Source organism: Pteropus medius, unplaced genomic scaffold, assembly GCF_902729225.1.
Source record: "Pteropus medius unplaced genomic scaffold, Ma_sr-lr_union100, whole genome shotgun sequence".
Lineage (NCBI taxonomy): Eukaryota > Metazoa > Chordata > Mammalia > Chiroptera > Pteropodidae > Pteropus > Pteropus medius.
The window spans coordinates 812,917-833,694 of NW_024345916.1; the positions used below are offsets into that span (position 1 = coordinate 812,917).

At 32.4% G+C, this 20,778-nt stretch overlaps 1 protein-coding gene and 1 pseudogene across 6 annotated transcripts in view; one reads left to right on the plus strand and one right to left on the minus strand.

Moving 5' to 3' along the window:
• The window catches only part of ARHGAP29 (Rho GTPase activating protein 29), a 64,461-nt gene that overhangs the window by 25,452 nt on the left and 18,231 nt on the right, over positions 1 to 20,778 (minus strand). For 4 of the 6 annotated variants that reach the window (XM_039874798.1, XM_039874799.1, XM_039874796.1 and 1 more), the window contains 6 exons: positions 13,591 to 13,725; positions 4,186 to 4,282; positions 3,757 to 3,829; positions 1,560 to 1,608; positions 994 to 1,131; positions 89 to 153 (listed from right to left, as the gene is read on the minus strand). In XM_039874798.1, coding sequence (XP_039730732.1) covers positions 89 to 153; positions 994 to 1,131; positions 1,560 to 1,608; positions 3,757 to 3,829; positions 4,186 to 4,282; positions 13,591 to 13,725 — 557 coding nt within the window. Of the gene's footprint in view, positions 1 to 88; positions 154 to 993; positions 1,132 to 1,546; positions 1,609 to 3,756; positions 3,834 to 4,185; positions 4,283 to 13,590; positions 13,726 to 20,275; positions 20,366 to 20,778 lie in introns of those variants that run through there. The other 2 variants (XM_039874801.1, XM_039874802.1) reach the window with 2 other exon arrangements.
• Positions 8,926 to 9,044, plus strand: LOC120612372 (uncharacterized; annotated as a pseudogene).

Here is a 20,778-nt window from a genome sequence, read left to right on the forward strand (position 1 = left end):
CTATATAACTATGAAATGTTTTGATTTTGCAGGGTACAATCAGGAGCTCATCATGGTATAGAACCCTAGGAGTTCACTGAACACTTACCTGTAGTCCAATGCTAGTTCTAGTTGCCTCTGCCAACTTGACAATATTTCTAGTGGACTCCAATTCTGAAAAGGTCAAAGAAGGAATTAGAAGATAAAATTAACTTATTTTTCCCCTTGATACTCTAAAATTATTTGTAATACCCCAATTAAAAAGTGATCACGAATACTAGCTCACATTGTGATATGCTATGATTCCTCATCGGAAGTGTTTGTCAAAATCAACTGGGAAACTTTCAAAATACACTTGCTTAGACCTCACCTCTCTGGTGGATGGGACCTAGGCCTATGTTTTGTCCTTTTCATAAGGCTATTCAGGTAAATCTGATGGGCATTCCCTATTAGGAGCAAATAATGTAGTAGAAAGACGGGCTTTGGGTAAATTCGATAATCTTCCAGTTACCGCTATGTGATTTTAGGCAAGCCTGAGATCTGACCTTAAGCACATCACCTATCTTGTTTGCCTCACCTGTATAATGGGGTTAATAATTCTTGTCTTGCTTACTTACCAGGGTTTTGGTAAGATTAAATGAGATAGTGGATGTGAAAGCATTTTGTCAACCATAAACCCTGGCAAAATATTAGGTATTAAGAAAGCTCATACATCTATTGTTTTTAAGTCCCTTTACCATATTGTCTAATTATATTTCTTTTCACCCACTAGACTTCTTTAAAGGCAAAGACAGTATACTATTTGTTGGTTGTCTTACAGTAATGTTTAATAAGTACATTCACTGTAAGAAGAGTCTTTCCTATTTCGAGAGGAAAAAATAAACAATTTTATTCACTACAATGAAACAGCTACTATCTTGGAATCATATTACTCATAGTCTATAGAAAATTAATTGTAAACAATTTAGTTCTTACATTCCAAAGTTAATCAGATGCCCCTAAAGGGCCACTTACCTAAGTTAAGCTTTTTTTCAACCCATGACACTATGTTCTTGGTGTATTTTGACCATGTTTTAGCATATGACAAAGCCAGTTCTATAGAGTCAGTGTTCTTTAACAGCATGCTGTCTAGTTCTATAGGAGAAAAATTTCCTGAAAATAAAAATATTAAGGCAAGTATAGATTAATGATCACGTAACTCAAAACCAAGAAGCATTCAAATCCTAAGATGCTCTTCAATGAAAAATATAAGTAACAAATTTAGAATTAAAGGGTCACAGTTTAAACTTAAAATGGTTTCAAATTATACTATATTTTTTTTATCTTAATGTGTATTTCTATTATTCATGAAGTTACAAGCCCTATACAATTCTTGAGCAATCTCTATCACATTATCTGCTCTAGCAGGTTTTCTTCCTTAAGTTTTTTTTATGAAAAACTTTATATATCAGTTTATGTTAAAATGAATACATTAGTTTTCTAAGCAAGAAGAGATTCGAAACATTTATCAAAATTCAAAACATTTATCAAAAGTAACTGCAAAAATTTTGACAAAAGTTTTAAGTACCTTTAAGCATTACCTTTTTCATTGGATGAATCCACTGATTCCACAGAAACATTTTCAAAAGACTTACAACATGGAAGATAACAAATTTAAGATTAGAACAGAAGGTAACAGATCTTTGCTTCAGATTTTTTTTACTCTAATTTGTTACTCTGACATAATTCCTGCTAAAGAATTTCAAGTATTTAGAACTCAAAGAGCCTGAGAACTGTGTTTAAATGCCAGAACATTTTATAAGAATTATATAGCTTTTTACAAGAGCAGTTCTCAAGGTCCAAGAATGAATAACCTCATTGTTTACTAACAGCATTAGTTAACATTAATAAATCCATTTAAAACTTTAAACTCTGCAGATCTCAAAAATATCAGCCAGGAAGTTATAGAAGCAATCTAAATAGATTGCTATCTAAATAGAAGACAAAGACTTATATTTCTTCCAGCCATCTTTTACCATTTTATTAAGTGACAAGCATTTTCTCTGAAAGTCTATTAGAGAGCATAGCACAGAACTGTCTATGATGATGGAAATGTTCTATATTTGCACTGTTCAATAAGGTAGCTAACTAGCTACATGTAGCTATTTGAGCATTTGAAACATGGCTAATGTAACTGAAAAGTAAAATTTTAATTTTATTTATTATAATTAATTTAAATTTAAAGAGCTCCATGTGACAAGAGGATACCTTATTAGACAGTGCAGGAAAACATTATCTACCAAAATTGTAAAATCTCAGACAAATTTCATCTATTTAATTGGGCAATAGAGAGTATGCAGGTATTCAATGCAAGAGGGATCACAGAGTCCTGGGTTTCAAGTCCAAGTCTACCACTTATTAGCTGTATGATACTGTGGTGCTACATATTTAAGCTCACTTAACTTTGGTTTGCCCTTCTGTAAAATGGGAATAAGAACACCACTTTCACAAGGCTATTTTAAGGACTGAGATGATACAGGCTTTGCACAGTACATAGTAATAATAAGCACTGTTAATAAATGGCAACTATTATATTTGAAGATATTTTTCAAAACTCTTCTCAAACAAAATAATTTTATTTCATTAGTAGTATTATATCATCAACTTTATTTCAATCTCCAGGGTAAATTAAAAATTGCAAAAAGGAAAAAAAGGTGCAAAAGATAAAAAAGGAAAAAGTATTTTCCTTAAGTATAATATGTGTGTACAATAGAAGCACAGGAACAGGAAACATGATTCACACCTAAATTTTAAATTGTTTAGAGCCCTGTCACATAGACATAATTTTTATTACATCTTCTGAATTCACGCAAATCTGAAAAGATACCATTGAGGAAAAGTTGTGAATGATAGCAAAATATTTAAAGACCTTAAAATTCTTCATCATTCTGATATGGTTTATACACTATCCTCCATGATTCATCAATGGATGACTTCAGAAATAGTCAAATTTTTTTCTCAGTATCGTAGTATGTGTAACAAATGCCTTAAGTAGTCATTCATATTTTGTATTGTTTTAAGAAAGACCTGAAGCTTTTATATTATTTTGATATAATACAAGTACTTGGCCCATTTCCAAATATTTGTTGAAATCCTTTTTTAGATTTTATCATCTTTAACAGCAAATGATCAACATATGTTCCTAATGCAATTTGTTTAAATATCTTGCATTTGATGAAAAAAATTTATTTAAATTAAAATATTACCACTACTTATATCTTTAAAGAAATATTCTACATGTTCCTCATGTTCTATCATTTCATAAAATTTTTCTTCCAATTAGGAATCAAAACCCTAATCCTCTCACATATTAATAGAGATGCTCTTACGGATAATTAAGACCTACAGGCCTGTTATTAAGTGTTCTAAGGTAACAAACCATAGAATTTGCTTCTTGCATTATTTTTCTAGGTTGCCACCAGTCTGTAAGATCTGTGACAATGTCAGGAGGGAAAATGGTTAAGAATTACTTACTAAAATGTTGGACCACATGACATATAGTTTCATTATATAAGACACTATAAAATTATCAGATATGTTCTTTTAAATGTTAGATCCTCTTAAAAACTATAAATTTTTCTCTAGAAACTGACCATAAATGATCATATTAGAAATGAACTGATCTGTTTTTCTCGCTAAACTCAAAACTAGTGAAGAGTAATGCTGAGATTAAGATTAGGAAATTACTGAAATATTAAGTTAAAAATATTAAAGTCTTTGTTTTCACACTTGGCCTACCTTACTTTCCCGAGAAACAGGCAGTCGCAATAACGAATCACTACCTACATCTCCCATAAGGAAGTTTGTCAGGCTATCCAGGGAGGTTAAAAAGGAAAAAGAAACAAATAAAAAAGACAAGTCACTACATTGCTCTGTCAACGGGCTTTACATTCAACATGTCATCCCAAACAAATATTTTTCACTAAGACTGTTAGAAAAAAATTCCTAGGAATCTATTCACATAAACCACAGTCACTTGCAAATGAATGTTACTTCTTAACAGCTATTAAGACTCCTCCAATATAGTAATAAACAACACAGAATGTAGCTTTTCTAAAGTTGTGATAATATTTTACATTGGTTAATACTTTACTTAACTGAATACTGTGACATACTCTCATGAGAAACCTAGGCCCAAATTTCTTTAAATGACAGTCCTCTACTTACATATTCCCAAAGGTAAAGGCCAAGGTTTCAATGGAAGAAAACACTTCCCTGAAGAGATCGTTTTTGTTTTCTTCATTAACTTCTGTGAAGTTCACAGCTATAGGGAAAGGTTTGTTACAATAAATGAGGGAGAAAATATTTTAAACTAGATTTATATAAAGTCATTTAATCTCTTAAAAATCCACCATTATTTACAGAAGCAATAGAAGATTCAGAAACTGAACAGCTTAATACAAAATGGATATGATGTTCAAGTTTTTCATTAAAGAAATTATATAAAAGAATCAGCTTTCATAAAAGTGGCTAGCATTCCAAACTGACGACTACATGCATTACATAATTTGACACAACTAAGAAGTGACTCAATGTGAAATCAATCAGTCTTGGAGTCACAGAGTCCGTGTTACACCAGACCTCTCTCATTAAGAGTGTTCTGTACTATTTTCTCTTGCTTATTGCTTTATGGCATTTTTTAAAAACAGCTAAATGCACTGTGGCTAACTTAAGTACATTTTTCACTATGGATTACCAATAATTGAAGTCATATATACATATATGACATCACCTAAAACCTATATCCAAAGCATATCACACAAAAAATACCCAATGCTTTAAAAAAATTTAAACTCCTATTTTTTTATAGCCTTATTTCTTATAGGCTCTTGCATTCTGAGGTCCACATTTACTATACAGATATTCTAATGTTTTGCATTTTGTTAAAGCAAATTATGAAACATAACTGAAAAAGGTTTCTTATTCTCTGTATGCACCTATGTTAAATATCCAGATACAATTCACCAAGACAAAATCTGAAGGTAGAATTGGCCATTTTGAAAAAGTAACCTGATTCTACTCAGGTTGAATTTAAGAAGCAACTGGTTCCCTGTGTCCCACCATCCCTCCCTAGGATCCTTGCCAACAAAGGGAAGGTATAGAAACCGAGAAGAGAGGAAGCCATTCTTTGCCTTAAAACAGAGTTGTTCTTAAGCTTGGCTACACATTAGAATTACCTAGGGAGATTTAAAAACAAAGTCTAGATCCCACCATTGAAGACTGAGATTTCATAGGTCTGAGTGAAGCACAGATTATTTGTTAAAAAGCTCACCCAGGTGATTATAATGTGCAACTAGGGTTGAAAATGCTTTCTGGAAAGCAAGGATTCCTAAGCAGAGATGAATTAAACCTCTAGCCTATAAACCTCATGAAGTGACAACCAAGATTTTACATGTATAAGCCTTTGTAGATATGAGGGGCAAAGGTCCACACCTTCCATCAGATTCTTCTAAGTATTCCTTATGCAAACAAAAAAGAAAAACTTAAGAACCACCATAACTAATTTTAAAAATATTTTTGGATTTCTGCTCTGGCCAAGACAGAAAAACAGTCTTATACTTCTTTCTGAAACAACTAAAAGGAACCCATACAAAATATATGAAACAACAGTTTCAAGACACTGGTTATCAGGCAAAAAGAACAGGAATCCTGACAGACAAGAAACAAACATGGCAAGCTCCACAAATGGCCCCGGCTTATGGCCTAATATCACACAAAACAGATTTCTGAGCAAGCGAAACTATCAGGAACAGAGGTCATTTCATAATGATAAAGGAGTCAATTTATCAAGATATAACAATCTTATTTATGCACCTAGTAAAAACTTCAAAATGGATGAAGAAAAAACTAAGAACTGCAATGAGAAAGAAACAAATTCAGTGACAGCAGTTTTCAATAACTCTCTCAAAAACGGACCCAATACATAGAGGGAAAATGAGTAAAGACATGGAAGACTTTCACAACACTATCAGCTGTCTTGACTAGATGGAAAATTACAGAACAGCAAAATAACATGTTCTTTTCAAGTGCCAACTAAATATTTGCTGTATTATAGGCCATAATACACATCTCAATGGGTTTGAAAGGACTCAAAATATGTTCTGTGACTAGATGGAATTAAATGAGAAATAACAGAAAGATCTCTAGAGAACCCCCAAATATTAAAAAACTAAAAAACACACTTCTAAATCACCTATCGGTCAAAGAGGAAAAAGGGAAATTAGAAAATATTTTGAACAGAATGAAAATGAAAACACAACTTATCAAAATTAGTGAAAGCGGGGTACAGAGGGTAGGGATTACAAAAGGATACCCATTATATGGATTGTGATGGTTTCATAAGAACACGCATGTGAAAACTGATTAAACTGTACCCTTTACATGTGTGCAGTTATGTCGATAATACGTCAATAAAGCTGTTTTTTAAATCTCATTGGAAAGGAGACTCTAAACAGCAATTTATGATGTAAAACCAGCAAAAATGTAAAGCCTACTCATATTTTCAAACTTTAGACTTTAAAGAAAAAAGTACTTTGTAACACTGTCCAAAATCCTATTATTATTCTTTACTTCCTATGAATATTCTTTTCATAGCACTAAACATGACTAGGAGATTAAAAAAAAAAAATTGTGAGCAGTGAGAAGACAATTATTCGAACCATCTTCTTTCCTTACCTTCATCCCTACCTGAATGAGGTTACAGCCATCTAACAGAAATTCCTATTCCCTGCTTGTACTTCAAAACAGCTCTATATTTCTAAAATCTCCCCCTATGCCACTGTTTTTTGCTCCTGCTTAGTGTTGCAAAGTCTGGCTCTTTTTCAATAATAAATCTTCCCATTCTCTCCTGCATACTTCACTTGCTCCCATTCCATCGACATTTTTTTTTCTTCCATTACTAACGTACTCAAATCTTTCCCAATTGAAAAAAATTTTCATTTTACCATATTTCTTCTTAAAGCTACCACCCAATCTACTTTAACATTTTTTTACTGTCGAACCTCTACAAATAAGTCATGACTGAATTCACCCGGATTTAGCTTTTCATCTAGTTAATGATTATCAGGGTTGGAAAACTTTTCTTGTAAAAGGATAAATAGTAAATATTTTAGACCTTTCAGACCATACAGTCCATTGCAACCATTCAACTCTGTCTAAAAGAGCCATACATAAATAAATGAGATATAATGATATACAAACAAATAAAGAGTGGCTGTGTTCCAATAAACCTATTTATGAAAACGGTCAGCAGGCCAGATTTAGCACTCAGGTGGCAGTTTGTTGACCCCTGGTTACGGAATAGGTTCCAAGGCCAGTCTGCCTTGGTTAAATCCTAACTCTGTCTCTTATTAGATTAGGTAACTTAACCTTCTTTGCCTCAGTTTCCTCATTGATAAAATGGGAATAATATGTATTTTGAAACCGTTGTGAAGAATGAATGAACTTCGAACAGACCCTGTTACATGAAAATTCTCAATAAATGTTAGTTATTATTTTCATTTAATACCACTGGTAACACTGTCAACAATAACTTCCTATTAATCAAACTTGAAGGCCTTCTTTTCTTCTAAGTTTTCATCCTACTTGACCATTCTGCAACTCTCAACATCTCTACCATTTACTATGTATGCAACCTTGGACAAACTTCTCTGTTTCAGCTCCATTATCTGCCAACTGGGAGCTGATATAATAGTACTGATCTCAAAAATTTACTCTGAGGATTAGTGGGATAATCTATGTAAAGAGCTTAACAGTTTCTGGCATACAGTAAGTACATTCTCAATAATGTCAGCTATTATTACTTTAAATTTTAACTACTTCCTTCCATCTTGAAGTATTCTGCTCACTTAGAAGCAATGTGTTATAGTAATTAAAAGGAGAAAAGCTTCAGAGTTTTAGACTTGAGTTCAAAACTGTGACCTCTACCACTTCCTGTGATACTCTCGATATATCACCTAACTTCAATTTCTTCACAGGTACCATGACATATTATTGAAAAGAACAATTGAGAAATTGTAAAGCACCTAGACTACAGTGCTTGGTAATTGGCAAACATGAGCATCCTCGTGTTCTATATCTCTCTATAGACAATTTGTACTTCATATAGTCATTCCCACTCAGCTTGCATTTCTCATCTTGGCTTTCTTCTTTATTCACTATCCCCACAGAATCTCATCCACTTTCGTACCTTTAAGGGAATGAATCCTTAAACCGCCTGTCTAATTTTAAGCTCTGAGCTCCAAACCCACATTTCCATTGGTCTGTTTGATATATTCCTTCCACTCCTTCCCAGTCTCTACCAATCAGCACTGCAATCTCAACATATATTAAACTGAGTATCTTTCCTTCTACTCTGTCCCTCAAGCTTACTCATTTCCATACATTCCTTAGCTCATTAGCTTAGCTTTCGAAATACTTCCAAAATATTTTTTTCTTACTTTCCAATCCCACTACCATTGCCTTAGTTCAAAAGGCCACATTATATCTCTAGTCTGGACTATTTAACAACCTGCTAATTTGGTGTCTCTCTGTCTTTACTCTCTCTCATCTATTAGCCGTTCTTCAAAGCTCGTCAAAATTTTGCTCAAGGTTCAAGTAATTGTCTCCCTTGGGTTTCCTGTTAAATAATTACAATAAGTGCCAAGACACAGTACCTCTTTAAGAAGTCACATGAACAGCTTTCATACACATAACTTATTAGAATAGTAACTTTCAAACTTTTTGACTACAACCTTCAATAAGAAATACATATTATATCATGACCAAGTATACCAAACACACATAATAGTTATCAGTTATATAACACCTATAAAGTTTTTTGAGACAACTTTCAGTCTTATAAAACGAGTACTGCTTTCTGGGTTTTTTTTTCCTATTCTTTTTCATATTTTAAAAATGGTGGCCACAGTCTACAGCCATGCCACCCTGAACACGCCCAATCTCGTCCGGTTTTGGAAGCTAAGCAGGGTCAGGCCTAGTTAGTACTTGCATGGGAGACCACTTAGGAAAACAAGGTGCTGTAGGCGTAAAAAAAAAAAATTAAAATTAAAATTAAAAAAATTTAAAAAAAGCGTTGGTCACAGTCCACTAACTTAATGCCATCAATCAGGTTTGATTGTTTGAAAACCACCGAATTAAAAGATATAATGGAAGAAAATTCTCACCATTTGCACAGGAAAAAAAATGCTTAGGGAAAAGAAAAAACAAGAAAAGCTACAAGATTTACAAAAGGGAAACTTTAAGTTGCTTCTGAGAAACACAAAAGACTACTTAAAATACATACTATATTCTCAGATAGAAATGTCAAGTATTAAATTCTCCTTAATTTAATTTTAAATTTAACTCAAAATACCAAGATATATTTTGGAACTAGGCATGCTACTTTAAAAATCCTGATGAAAAAAATAAATCATGAACCAAAAAAGTAATGGAAAGAGGAGTTACCCTCACAGATACTAAAAAATACTATACACTGTACAATAAAGACAGTGTGGTATTGGCATATGACTAAACAAATCAATGAGACAGAATAAGGTCCAGAAACAGATATAAATTTATATGACAATTTAGTGTATTTATGATAGACATGGCATCACAAATTGAAGAAAAATGAATTATTCGATAAATTAGCTAGACATACATTCTAGAACATATCAAAGGCTTATTTAATAAATGACGCTACGAAAACATTAAAAGAAAAAGCACTGGCGAATGCTATTATAATCTCAGAGAAGTCCTTCCTAATTCCGAAAACCCAAAAACCATACAAGACATTGATAAATTTAAAAGCAAAAATTAAACAAAATATCATATGTAAATCAAAAGATAAACAAAGAAAATATACACCTTATGTTGAAATTAAGGGCTAATTTCACTTATACAAAAAAATCAATACAAAAAAATCAATATAAAACAACTATCAAGAAAAAAATGAATAAAGGGTCAATTCACATAAAAAGATGTACAAATGGCTTTACAACATAAGAAAAGACACTCAACTACATCCAAAATGAGGGAAATACAAATCAAACCTATTCTGAGATAATAATTTTTACTATAACTGGATATATAAAGACTGGATAATAAAGCTTGGTAACCAGATCTGTTGGCAAAGGTTCAAGAAATCAGCCTTTCAGCACTGCTATCGGAAGGGCAAACCTCTACAGAGGGCATTTGGCAATATCCAAAATATAAATGCACATGCTCTCTGATCCAGTAACTATCCACCTAAGAATTTACATGGGTATTCATTGAAGCGTTGTTTGTAACAGGAAAAAAACTGCAAACAGTACAAACATCTATTAGTAGTGAACTGGTTAAATAAATTATAGTACATCAAATAATGGATTACCATACAGCTTTGAAACAAAACAAAACAAATAACACAAAAGAATAAAGAAACTCTTTATGTGCAGATAACTCAGAACAATGAGCAAGGAGCAGAATGCTACCATTTGTGTATAAAGGAGGGTAAAAAAAGAAAACATGTATTTGTTTATATATGTGCCATACGTCTCTGAAAAAATACACAAAAACCAGTAAGAGCTGTTGCTTATCTAGGGAAAAAAATGGACTAAGTGTCTGAGGTAGGAAAGACACTTCACTGAAAAGACACTTCTCATTTGTATACTCTTTTACCAACTCCATTATGAACTGTGTAAATAAATTGCCTATTAAAAATTAAGTTTTCAAAACAAAGAAAATGTAAGGCTTCTATAATTTTGGATGTGTAATTAAAACTTATTTTTCTTTTCATTTGCCAATTTTTAAATATAGGGCAAACACTGATCATGAAAACCTAAATAAACGGTCTTTTTAATTTATATTACAAATAAGATGGACAAAAATAACTGTAATACTAATGAAAATACAAATACTAAGTACACAATAAATTCCTTCATACTGAAGATTTCTTTATTTCAAAAATAGGCTCTATCTCTCTTACCATATTGCAAATATTTTGTCAGACTGAACTTCCTGCTTGGAAACAGGAGGAGACACAGGAAATACGAATGAATGGGGGAGAGCTAAGGATTTTTCTTTTAAAGTTATTAAAAGGTAAATTCCAATTTCTCACTTATGCATAGACGTGAATAGATTTCATGCATTCGAATCTGTAATAGTACAAACAAAATTAGACCTCTCTGATTCTAAAGTTATTCTGTATTTATTTGTTAATTTATTTTTTTTATGGTTTGGTATAATACTTGCCAAATGCATTTGACAGTAAAGACCTCCAAAGCAAGTCAGGTCACTGTTGTTTTCTAAATGTAATCAAGGGTTGAGACAAGATAATCTCTACATTTTTGACAGTTTTCTGATCCTAATATAGAGTAGTTTTTCTTCCTGTTTTCCTCTTTAAAACAAATAAAAATGTAGCTTTATAGGTATTTTTGAAAATATTAAAGTAGATAGCTTAAGCAAAACACTCAGATTGCCACAGAACAGACATTCAAAAATAGTTTCTACTTCCCTTATGTCTTTCCGGGGTTTGAAAACTAAATTATCATTAAATGTAAGAATTAAAAAAGATCTGATTCAATCTCAATTTTTTTAGGTCACTGAATATTTTTCATTTGGGGTATCAATGATATTTTTTGATGACCTCAAGAACAAGAGTGGGGGAAGGTTTTATTTAAAAAAAAAATAAACTTACACCAAAGAAAACATAGTTTTTAAAGGTTTCTAACCTTTAGTCTCAGGGAGTCCTAGTGAAGAATAAGTTTCCCTCCAAAGTAACCTTTTAAATTTCATCCAAAACAAAAGTAAAATCCTAATAATAAACCCAAGGGTAAAGACAATCATAGTGGGAAATAATATTCAAAAGATTGCATTACCTCAAAGAAAAAAAGATCTTTAAGGCAGTTGAGAGGCTACTTTCTTCAAGTCTTTTTCTGGAATGTGGATACCAACTAAACACAGGCACACTCCTTCCCCAGGACATCCTGACTGCACACAATAGCTAATGACAACAATTGAATGAACTGTGGTCGCTATTTCCAAGCATGGAAATTTTACTATCTATAGACACAAATTTCCCTATCTTAAGTTAAGTTAAATGGTACTTACAAACAGTCCATTTAAAAACAAATTTGGTTACTAAAGCACATTTTAAAAAGTCGCAATAGCAGTTATCCATTTTCCCATTAAAAGCTATCTCCATTTTTTTCAGTTCTTGAAATACAGAAAAAAGAGAACCACATATATATGATAAATCTATGTCAAAAGTAGAAGAGGAAGTTCTTAAGTAAATAGACTATATTTTATTGAAAGATTTTTTTTCTCTTCCTGCCTCATCCCTTGACACTTGCTCTTTGCCCTCTCTAGATATGAGTATGTTCACCAATCACAACACGTTCTTCGACATCCAGAGTTCTTGTACAAGCCCCTCTATCACAGTCCCTGAAACTCTCTTTAGCCTAGTTAATGCCTCTTCGAACTTGGAGATTCGGGACAGGTAACCCCTCTCCCCAGTGGAGCCTTTCCTTTCCTTACTAAACCAATGGGAGTCACTTTTTCAAGTAGTTACATTACTTGAGTTCATTCTACCTATCAGTGACATTTAACACTAGCGATTACTTCTTAGAAACCTGCACTTTTTAAATTCCATAACATCTTTCTACAAATCATCTCCTTACTTCTTAGGTGTTTCTTAGGTTCCTCTATCTTCTCTGTCCCTGGGATCTCATACTCAGTCCTCTATTTGCTCTGCACACCCTGAGTTGGTGTCATCTTCTTTCATTACCACCTATATATCAACAACTCTCAAGTCCTCATCTTCAACTATAAACTTCAACTTAACTCCTAACATACAATCAATGGTATGTTTCATCAAGTCGATATCCATCCCCTCTTCTGTAACAATCACATTCCACCTCTACTACATCCCAGCTTCTGCCTTGGATCAGACTGTCAACCCTCATCTAGCCCATTATTTCTAACAATCTCCTCATTGAACTCAGTGCCTCCAGTCTCATCTCTTCTCAAATACTCCCTTTACCCTCTGGCCTTCTTATATACTGTGGCCCAGAATAACAGATTCTAACATCTTTGGGTGGCAAGTCATTTCATCAAAGGATAATGTCTCAATTCATGATTTTTTTTAGACGTGTTTTATACACACACACATACATACATATATATGATAAACTTGTTTTACAATTTTTGTTTCATTTTTTTTCATATTTCAAATAAGGTTCCAATTAAATCTTCTTTTTCTTCGTTTGGTTCTTTCCTTTAAGTGGAGTCACTACAAACAACCATTTTCTAGCACCAACTGTCCTCACATAACAAAGACATTTTATACACTAATAACTTACTTCAAAAGAGCATGGACTCTTTCAAAAAACAAAAACTTTAAACAGTAGTTTACTTAACTTCAGTTAGTATTTTTAGAGTGTTTCCTGACAAAGTTTTAATTTTTAAAAGGAAGAGAGCTTTAGGTGTGACGGTGAGAATATTAAATATTGAAGTATACAAACTAAGAGGCGATGGCTCTGAGGTCATTATGAATGAAAATGTATCACTTGGATCTTTTTTGTCCACACCAACCCACTTTTAAATCTTTCTTACCTTTCACTTTTGCAGTAAGCATTTCTGCAGCATTTTGAAGATCGACAGAATTGAGGTTCTGATGTTTATTCATTACAGACTTTAAAACAATGAGAAGTTCGTCCAGACGTATATGAATGACTTCTTTAAAACAGTCTTAAAAAAGAAAAAAAAAAATTAATTTGTTTTTAAAACCAAGTTTCAGGAATCTAAACTATGAAAGATTATTTTAAAGCACATTTCAAGTAGAAGCACTGGCTCCACAATTTTTGCCTACTATATGTTCACTTCTATTTTCATTATTGCAATTATATACAATTTATATGTATAGCCTTCAAAAAATCTTTAATATTTTTAAGTCATTAAGGATTTCAAAGGCTCTCCCCATCATAGTCAACTTAGCACTATCTTTTTCAGTTTTCTCAGTCTAAATACGCTCTCTAGATTTCCCTGGCAGCAACTTTATAAGAAGTTTTCCTGCCTTATAGTTTTTATTCTAATATGCTTTTTAATACATATGGTAACAGTTAAAGCCTTACAATGTCTGATATAGTAATCAATATTTAAGAAAACTTACATGTTAAATTTTCATGTTAGAATTGATTCTTTGCATGAAGTTAATTCTAAGACACTAGAAATGAGCAACTCATAGCTGTATAGGTATATAAAGAACACCGTTTGACGTGACCTTTTTAAAAACTGTCATATAACTAACATGATACAATGCATATAACTTTATATGATTCGATGAATTTGTGTGCGTTTTAGAACAACTGGATTAGTGGTCAATGATGAAAAAGTAAGAAGATCATTATAAAAATTCCAGGTTTCTGCCTACTCTTAAAAAATTAAAATCTGGTTATACCAGGCCCACATCCTCAAGCATCTAGAACAAAGCGGCACTGCTCTCATAGATGTGCCTTCTTTCCTCGACTCCACTGTCTACCCCCAGCCTGCTTCACTCATTTACACCAACTCCGGTCAGCGGGATGTGGACAGCGTTTTATAACCCCTGGAAATAAGGTGACCATATAATTTATCATTCAAACTAGAACACTCCAGTCAGTGAAAACGGGGTGCTACTAATAATCATGAGAGCACTTACAGGCATATTCCTGGATCATTATCCTAGGCAAATCGGAAAGCAAAATAACTCTAACTTTTAAAACCTCTGAAGTAATCCTCAAAACTTTAAAAAGACAACCATCTTAAATACAATATTCCAAGGTAATTTTCCTTTCTAATAACCTTACATAGCACTAGTGTTTAATAACAGGTAATTTATTCAGTGCCCTCATGTGCTTTTAGTACCTAAAAGTAAAGGATATTATCTCATTTAACTTTCATATCAATCCTATTACACAGATAATTTAAAAATCTCCATTGTACAGATGAGAAAACTGAGGCATACCTAAGTTCACCAAGTTACTAAACTGTGGAGCTGGAATTTAAACCCAGGGAGTATAATTCTAGAAGCCATGCTCTTAATGTTATACTGCCTCCCTACTGAATACCTTTAAAAGCAAACCAAAATAAAAAAAAACCATGTTTAAATACTGTCATCCATAATAATAAATTTTTTTTTCAGAAATGTTAAAAGACGATCATTAGAAAAATTGTCTATAAAAAACAAAAACAAGAAATTATACCATTGTGCATCAACTATTCCATTCATAACCAGCATTTTCAAGAGAGAGAAATATGTAGGATAAGAGGAACAGGCAAGGTTAAGAGTTGTGCATATATATTGGGGCAACGAGTATTCCAAGAAGAGGCAGAGAAAAATAGTTCAGGGAAGCAGAGAACAGAGTGCCTTCAGGAGAAAAATCTAACTCATTCAACCAACAAATTTTAATGACAGGAAAAAATATACAAGGGACTAGGTGCTCGCCTAAGTAGCCTTAGAAATGAGTGGAGTCTATAATGCTAAAGGCAAAGAAAATGCAAATAAATACTGTACTGTAGTTGATAAAGTGTTTTCCATGAAGGTTCAGGTTAACAATTCTGTACATGTATACTGGAACTGAGCAATTGAGTAAATGGATGGTGGATGGTGGGAGCCAAGGTATCACTGTTGAGAGTGGAAACTTACTACTAAGCAGGAGGAGGAAGCTATAATGGTACATGTGGTGATGAATTAATGTTGATACTTCAGTCAGAATTCATGCTTAGCTTAATAGAGATATAGGTGGCTACATATAGAAATATTTATAGGTATGTGTGTATATACAGGTTAGTATACACACATATATTTCTTTGCTATGTCAGCTGAGAGGGCCTCAAAGAAATGACATCCCTGTAGCAATGAGCACATCTAGCATGCTGAACTTGGTTTCTAATACCACTGTCCAATGAAAGGAACCAGGAGTCCTTAGATAAATGGCTGATTCTAGGATTGGGGCAGGAAATATACAAGATGAGTTAGGAGCATCTTATAGCGCCAGAAAGTAAGAGCTAAAAAAAAAAAAAAAAAGAAAAAGAAATCTCCCCCTCAAAAAACAAAGAAACCCACAAAACCCTCACATTGAAGAGAGGATGCCAACAGTAGACAAAAGCCAACTGAAAGGGCTCCCAATAGCCAAAGGTGGAACAATTTGAGCAACAAATAATTCAAAGTATAAAGTAAGTATTCATGAGTCCATACTGATACAAATGAATGACTGAATAAATGGAGAAGAGACAATCTCTTGTATAGAAAAATTCCAAATAATTTATATAAATATAAATTATCTCCTCAAGGAGGTGACGTATGAGCATAGTGACTTCCTTCTAAAGACTACAGTATGGAAGGGGGTACAAAAAGTGACTTTACAGTAGAGAAATCTGACTACTATGTGAAACAGGTGATCAAGGTCAACATCAACAGTGATAAATCATGTTCACATTAAGTACTCTTGATATGATGTAATAAAAAAGTGGCACTTTACATCTGTTACTTTTCTTCCAATATCCCATTAACTCCAATCTAATCATGAGAAAAACATTAGACAAATTCTAATTAAGGTGCATTCAACAAAATACCCAGCAAATATTCTTTAAAACTGTCACGGACAGTAAAATGAGCAAAGTTTGAGAAACTGTCACAACCAAGGAGGGCCTAAGGAGAACATGACAATTAAATGTACTATGATAGGATCCTGGAGGAGAAAAAGGATATTAAGGACCATTTAGGGAAATCTGAATAAACTATGGACTTTGATTAACATTGTTCATTAACAGATCAATATAAGATGTTAATAAATAGGGAAAACTGGGTATAGGTGTATAGGGGAACTCTCTGTACTATGTTCTCAATTTTTCTGTAAATCGATAACTATTCTAAAAATAAAGCTTATTTAAAAAGTGAAATACAAATAGACAAAGATTGTAGGAATTTTATGTACTATTAAAATTTTTCCCATAAATATAGGTTACTTTTTAATTCATAGGGAAATGTAAATATGTAGTTATCTATATAATAATTAAGTTGTTAATTATCTTAAATAAATAATCAATATCTATAATGTTTTGTAACTGTGGATGTTAGTTTGGTTGGTTTACTTCGTTGAAGCAATATAGCTTAGTGATTGGTTAAAAACATAGCCTCTACAATCTGATTGCTTGAATTTGAATTCCAATTCCATGGCTGAGAGACACTGGGCAAGTCACTTACCCTCTCTGTGCCTCTCAGTTTCCTCACCTTTAAAAAGATAATGATAGATACTTCATAGATAAAATGGATGAGTTAAAACACGTAAAATATGTAGAACGGTGGCTGCAACATAGTAAGCCTTCCATTAATGTTTGCAGCTGTTCTTATTAGTTTATGCAGCAGCAGAAACAGGTTAATAATATAAGTTAGGTCTAAAATGGAACCTAGTAGCTTTGACATAAAAAAACAAACAAACTTCTGAAAATAATTTTATTAGTTGTAAAAAATAACAATTATATTTTCCCCCAGTTTTGCACTGCAAAGTCGATTCTTTGTTTGGCCTATAGCTAAATAAAAGTAGTTTATGGTAATACTACTTACTTATCAAAATCAAGGTAGAGTGAGTACTATTATAGAGTTGTACTATACTCTTTGAAACCTATCATAGTCTTAGAAGAGAAAGGAAAGCCAGTCATTTCAACCCCCCTTCTCTGATGTTTCACAATAAAATCTACAGATATTAATATATTTAGGGAATTCTATATGAATACTTTGCCTTATTTTGAGGTCTCAGGCCAAAAGAGCTTGATTTTTGAGTGTCGACAACAAAATCAATATTCAAAATTAGTGCTGGGTATTCAGCAAGAACTATGAAATATTAACGGCTTAAATGCCTAAATAAACCAAGGTAATAAATTCTGGTCTTCTCGGAGTCAAGGAAATTAATAAATGGATATATTCAAAACTATTAAATGTTTTTCAATTTCCTTAGTTTTAATTTCTAATAGTAAATAGTAACAGATAAGCCCACAAAACCAAAAACTCTTTGGGATCCTCGATAATTTTTAATAGTATAAGGATGGGTTCCAGAGAATCCCTACTATGATCTTTCTAAAAAATCACCGCAAAGCATTCCAATAGCTATCAATATAAATACTTGAAATTCTTTTTTTCCTATAAGGAAGCCCTTATAAACACAAAATGAAGTTGTTTCAAGTCAAAATACTGAAAAACAGTAACTTAGCAAGAAAAAGTTATTTTGCAAGAAATTTCAGAAATACCTCAAATTACCCTATAATTCCAATTTCCTGTGATTGAATATACTTTGGACGCTTCTAAATCAACAGAAATGAACATGACTAAATTTAAAAATGTTAATTACAGAGTCAACTACTAGCACATCGCTATATCCTGATAATACTTCAGCTGGGACTTTATAAATTTCAGCAAGCCCTTAATTATGTCTTAAAAGTGCTAAAAAAAATTCCATTTTTAACAAATGTTTTCTCTTATAAAAGAATAATGCTACCCCAAATTTTTTTATGTAGTAAAAAGCCTCCTATGAAAGTAACGAGTTTAAGAAGCTCCTTCACCAACACAAAATATTCCCCCCCACAAACACACATACACAGCAGCAGCAATGAGCGGAACACATGAGGCTTTAACTATTCTTTCCTAGTACAGAAGAAAGGTTAAGTAGCTGACTGGTGTGGAAGAAAACAATAGATTTAGATCAAGAAAGCTGGGTTCCAATGCTTGATTTTTCCACATTCCTTGAACTCTTAGGTTCTCTGATCTCAGATTCATCATCAGTAAAACAGAATTAATAAGAACACCTATCCTAGCTATCTTAAAATGTTGTGAATATAAAATAAATTAAAAGAAACAATTGCTTTGTAGTCTTAATACATAAAGTTATTATTACTATTAAATCTGTAAGCTATTCAAACTAAATACCTTTGAAAACAGATTTGTCTCATACAGAATTATGTTCAATAACAAATATAGTTATAGCAAGGTACCACAATAATTTGGCTAATGAAAAAGAAACACTAAAGTTAAGTTTCGATTTCATTTTATTTATATAAAATCTAAACTGGTAAATTACTTAGAAATAAAATCATAATTAAAGATATGCTTTATAAAAACACTTCTACACATATGAGTTAAATTATAGTATTTAACTTAGTAATATAACTAAATACAAGATAATTTTTAAATTTTATAGTGGCCACATTGTAAATGTAATGAAATTTAATTTATACTACAAAGATATTAAATATGTGAATATATTAATGTTCAACCAAAATCTTAACACTAGTTATCTAGAACAGTAGAACTCCTATATCCCAATGTCTGTTTGTTTATCTATCATCCCAGTAATATAGTAATCTGAATTTTAATTTATTGTTTCACTCATCTGTGCCATTTATTTTGTTTAATTTAGCTTATCAAGTGAAAACAGATTAGCCAGCTCTACTTTTTAGTTCTCATGCATTAACACAATACTGCAGTGTTTATATTGCAAACACTTCATGGAAATGCTTAAGTAAATAAATGAAAAAATCCATGGTGTTTTCCTGGATTTGAAAAAAAAACAAACCTGAAAATAATTTTTAAAATCAGTCTTGTTAATTCAGCTTAACCTCTCTGGGAAAGCAGTGAAAACAACAAGGAGGAAAAAAGGTTTTAGAACTTATCATTAGAAAACTATCCCCCCTCCTCCTTTTCTTTTTTTGCTGTAATGACTTCTGAATTTACAGGATAAAAGTAAAGCCTGAACAGCAGCTTTCCTTATCCAGCCACTTGAGGGGTGTAAAAATAATAGCTGACATTTTAAAACACTTATTCTAAGAGCTTTACATTTATGAACTTGCTTAATCTTCACAATAACCCAATGATGTAGGTACTATGAACTCCTTTTAACAGCTGTAGAAACTGAGGCACAGAGAAGATAAATACCTTGTTCAGTGGCAGAATGAGGATTCCACCTTAGGCATTCTAATACTGTAATTTGTGCTCTTAATCAATATGCTATATCAACATGGTTAAAGAGGAAATAGTTTAATGGCAGTACTCTACAATTTGTGATTTAATAGGCTGTAACTTCCAATGCCAGTTACTATTTTAAGTGGTGTTAAGTTATGTAAACCATTCTAGGCAAGTACAGAAGAGGAAAGTAATCTCCTAAGAGCTGGCACATGTAATAAATGAGCTAGCTGTATTTCACACTTCATTCCTCAAAGATTCATTTTTTACCTTCTAGGCACTAAGGTATAGCCTATTAACACTCACATTAACCTCTCCTAAGCGATATCCATTAGAAATCACTTGTAGAGAGGTTTACTTCTAAAAGAACACGGCAGTCATCAGGAGAGTCACTGCCTAGAAAAAAAAGAAAAAAAGAAAAGAACACAGCAGGAAGGCATATCTGAAACTAGCAATTTAAGGTTTCTAATATTCCACAAAATTCCTGGCACACTATAAAGGCTGAAAGTTAATTAAGAGTCATTAATAGTCAATGATTAGTCAAATTAACACTTATGTGTCAAACAACAGTCAAATTAACACTTATTGAAATTTGTCTGAAATAAACTTATACATCTTGCTGTATATTCGCCCTGGAAAAAAATTGGGTTAATCAATAAGACAGGATTTCAATTAAATCTTTGAAAATGTATACAGATCTTCCCTCCCTAATAATGTAACATATTACTTAATGGCATTAAACTTTTTATTTAACTCCTTCTGTTCAATAAAATTTGCTTTAGAAAGTTAACATACTTCTTCTAACTATA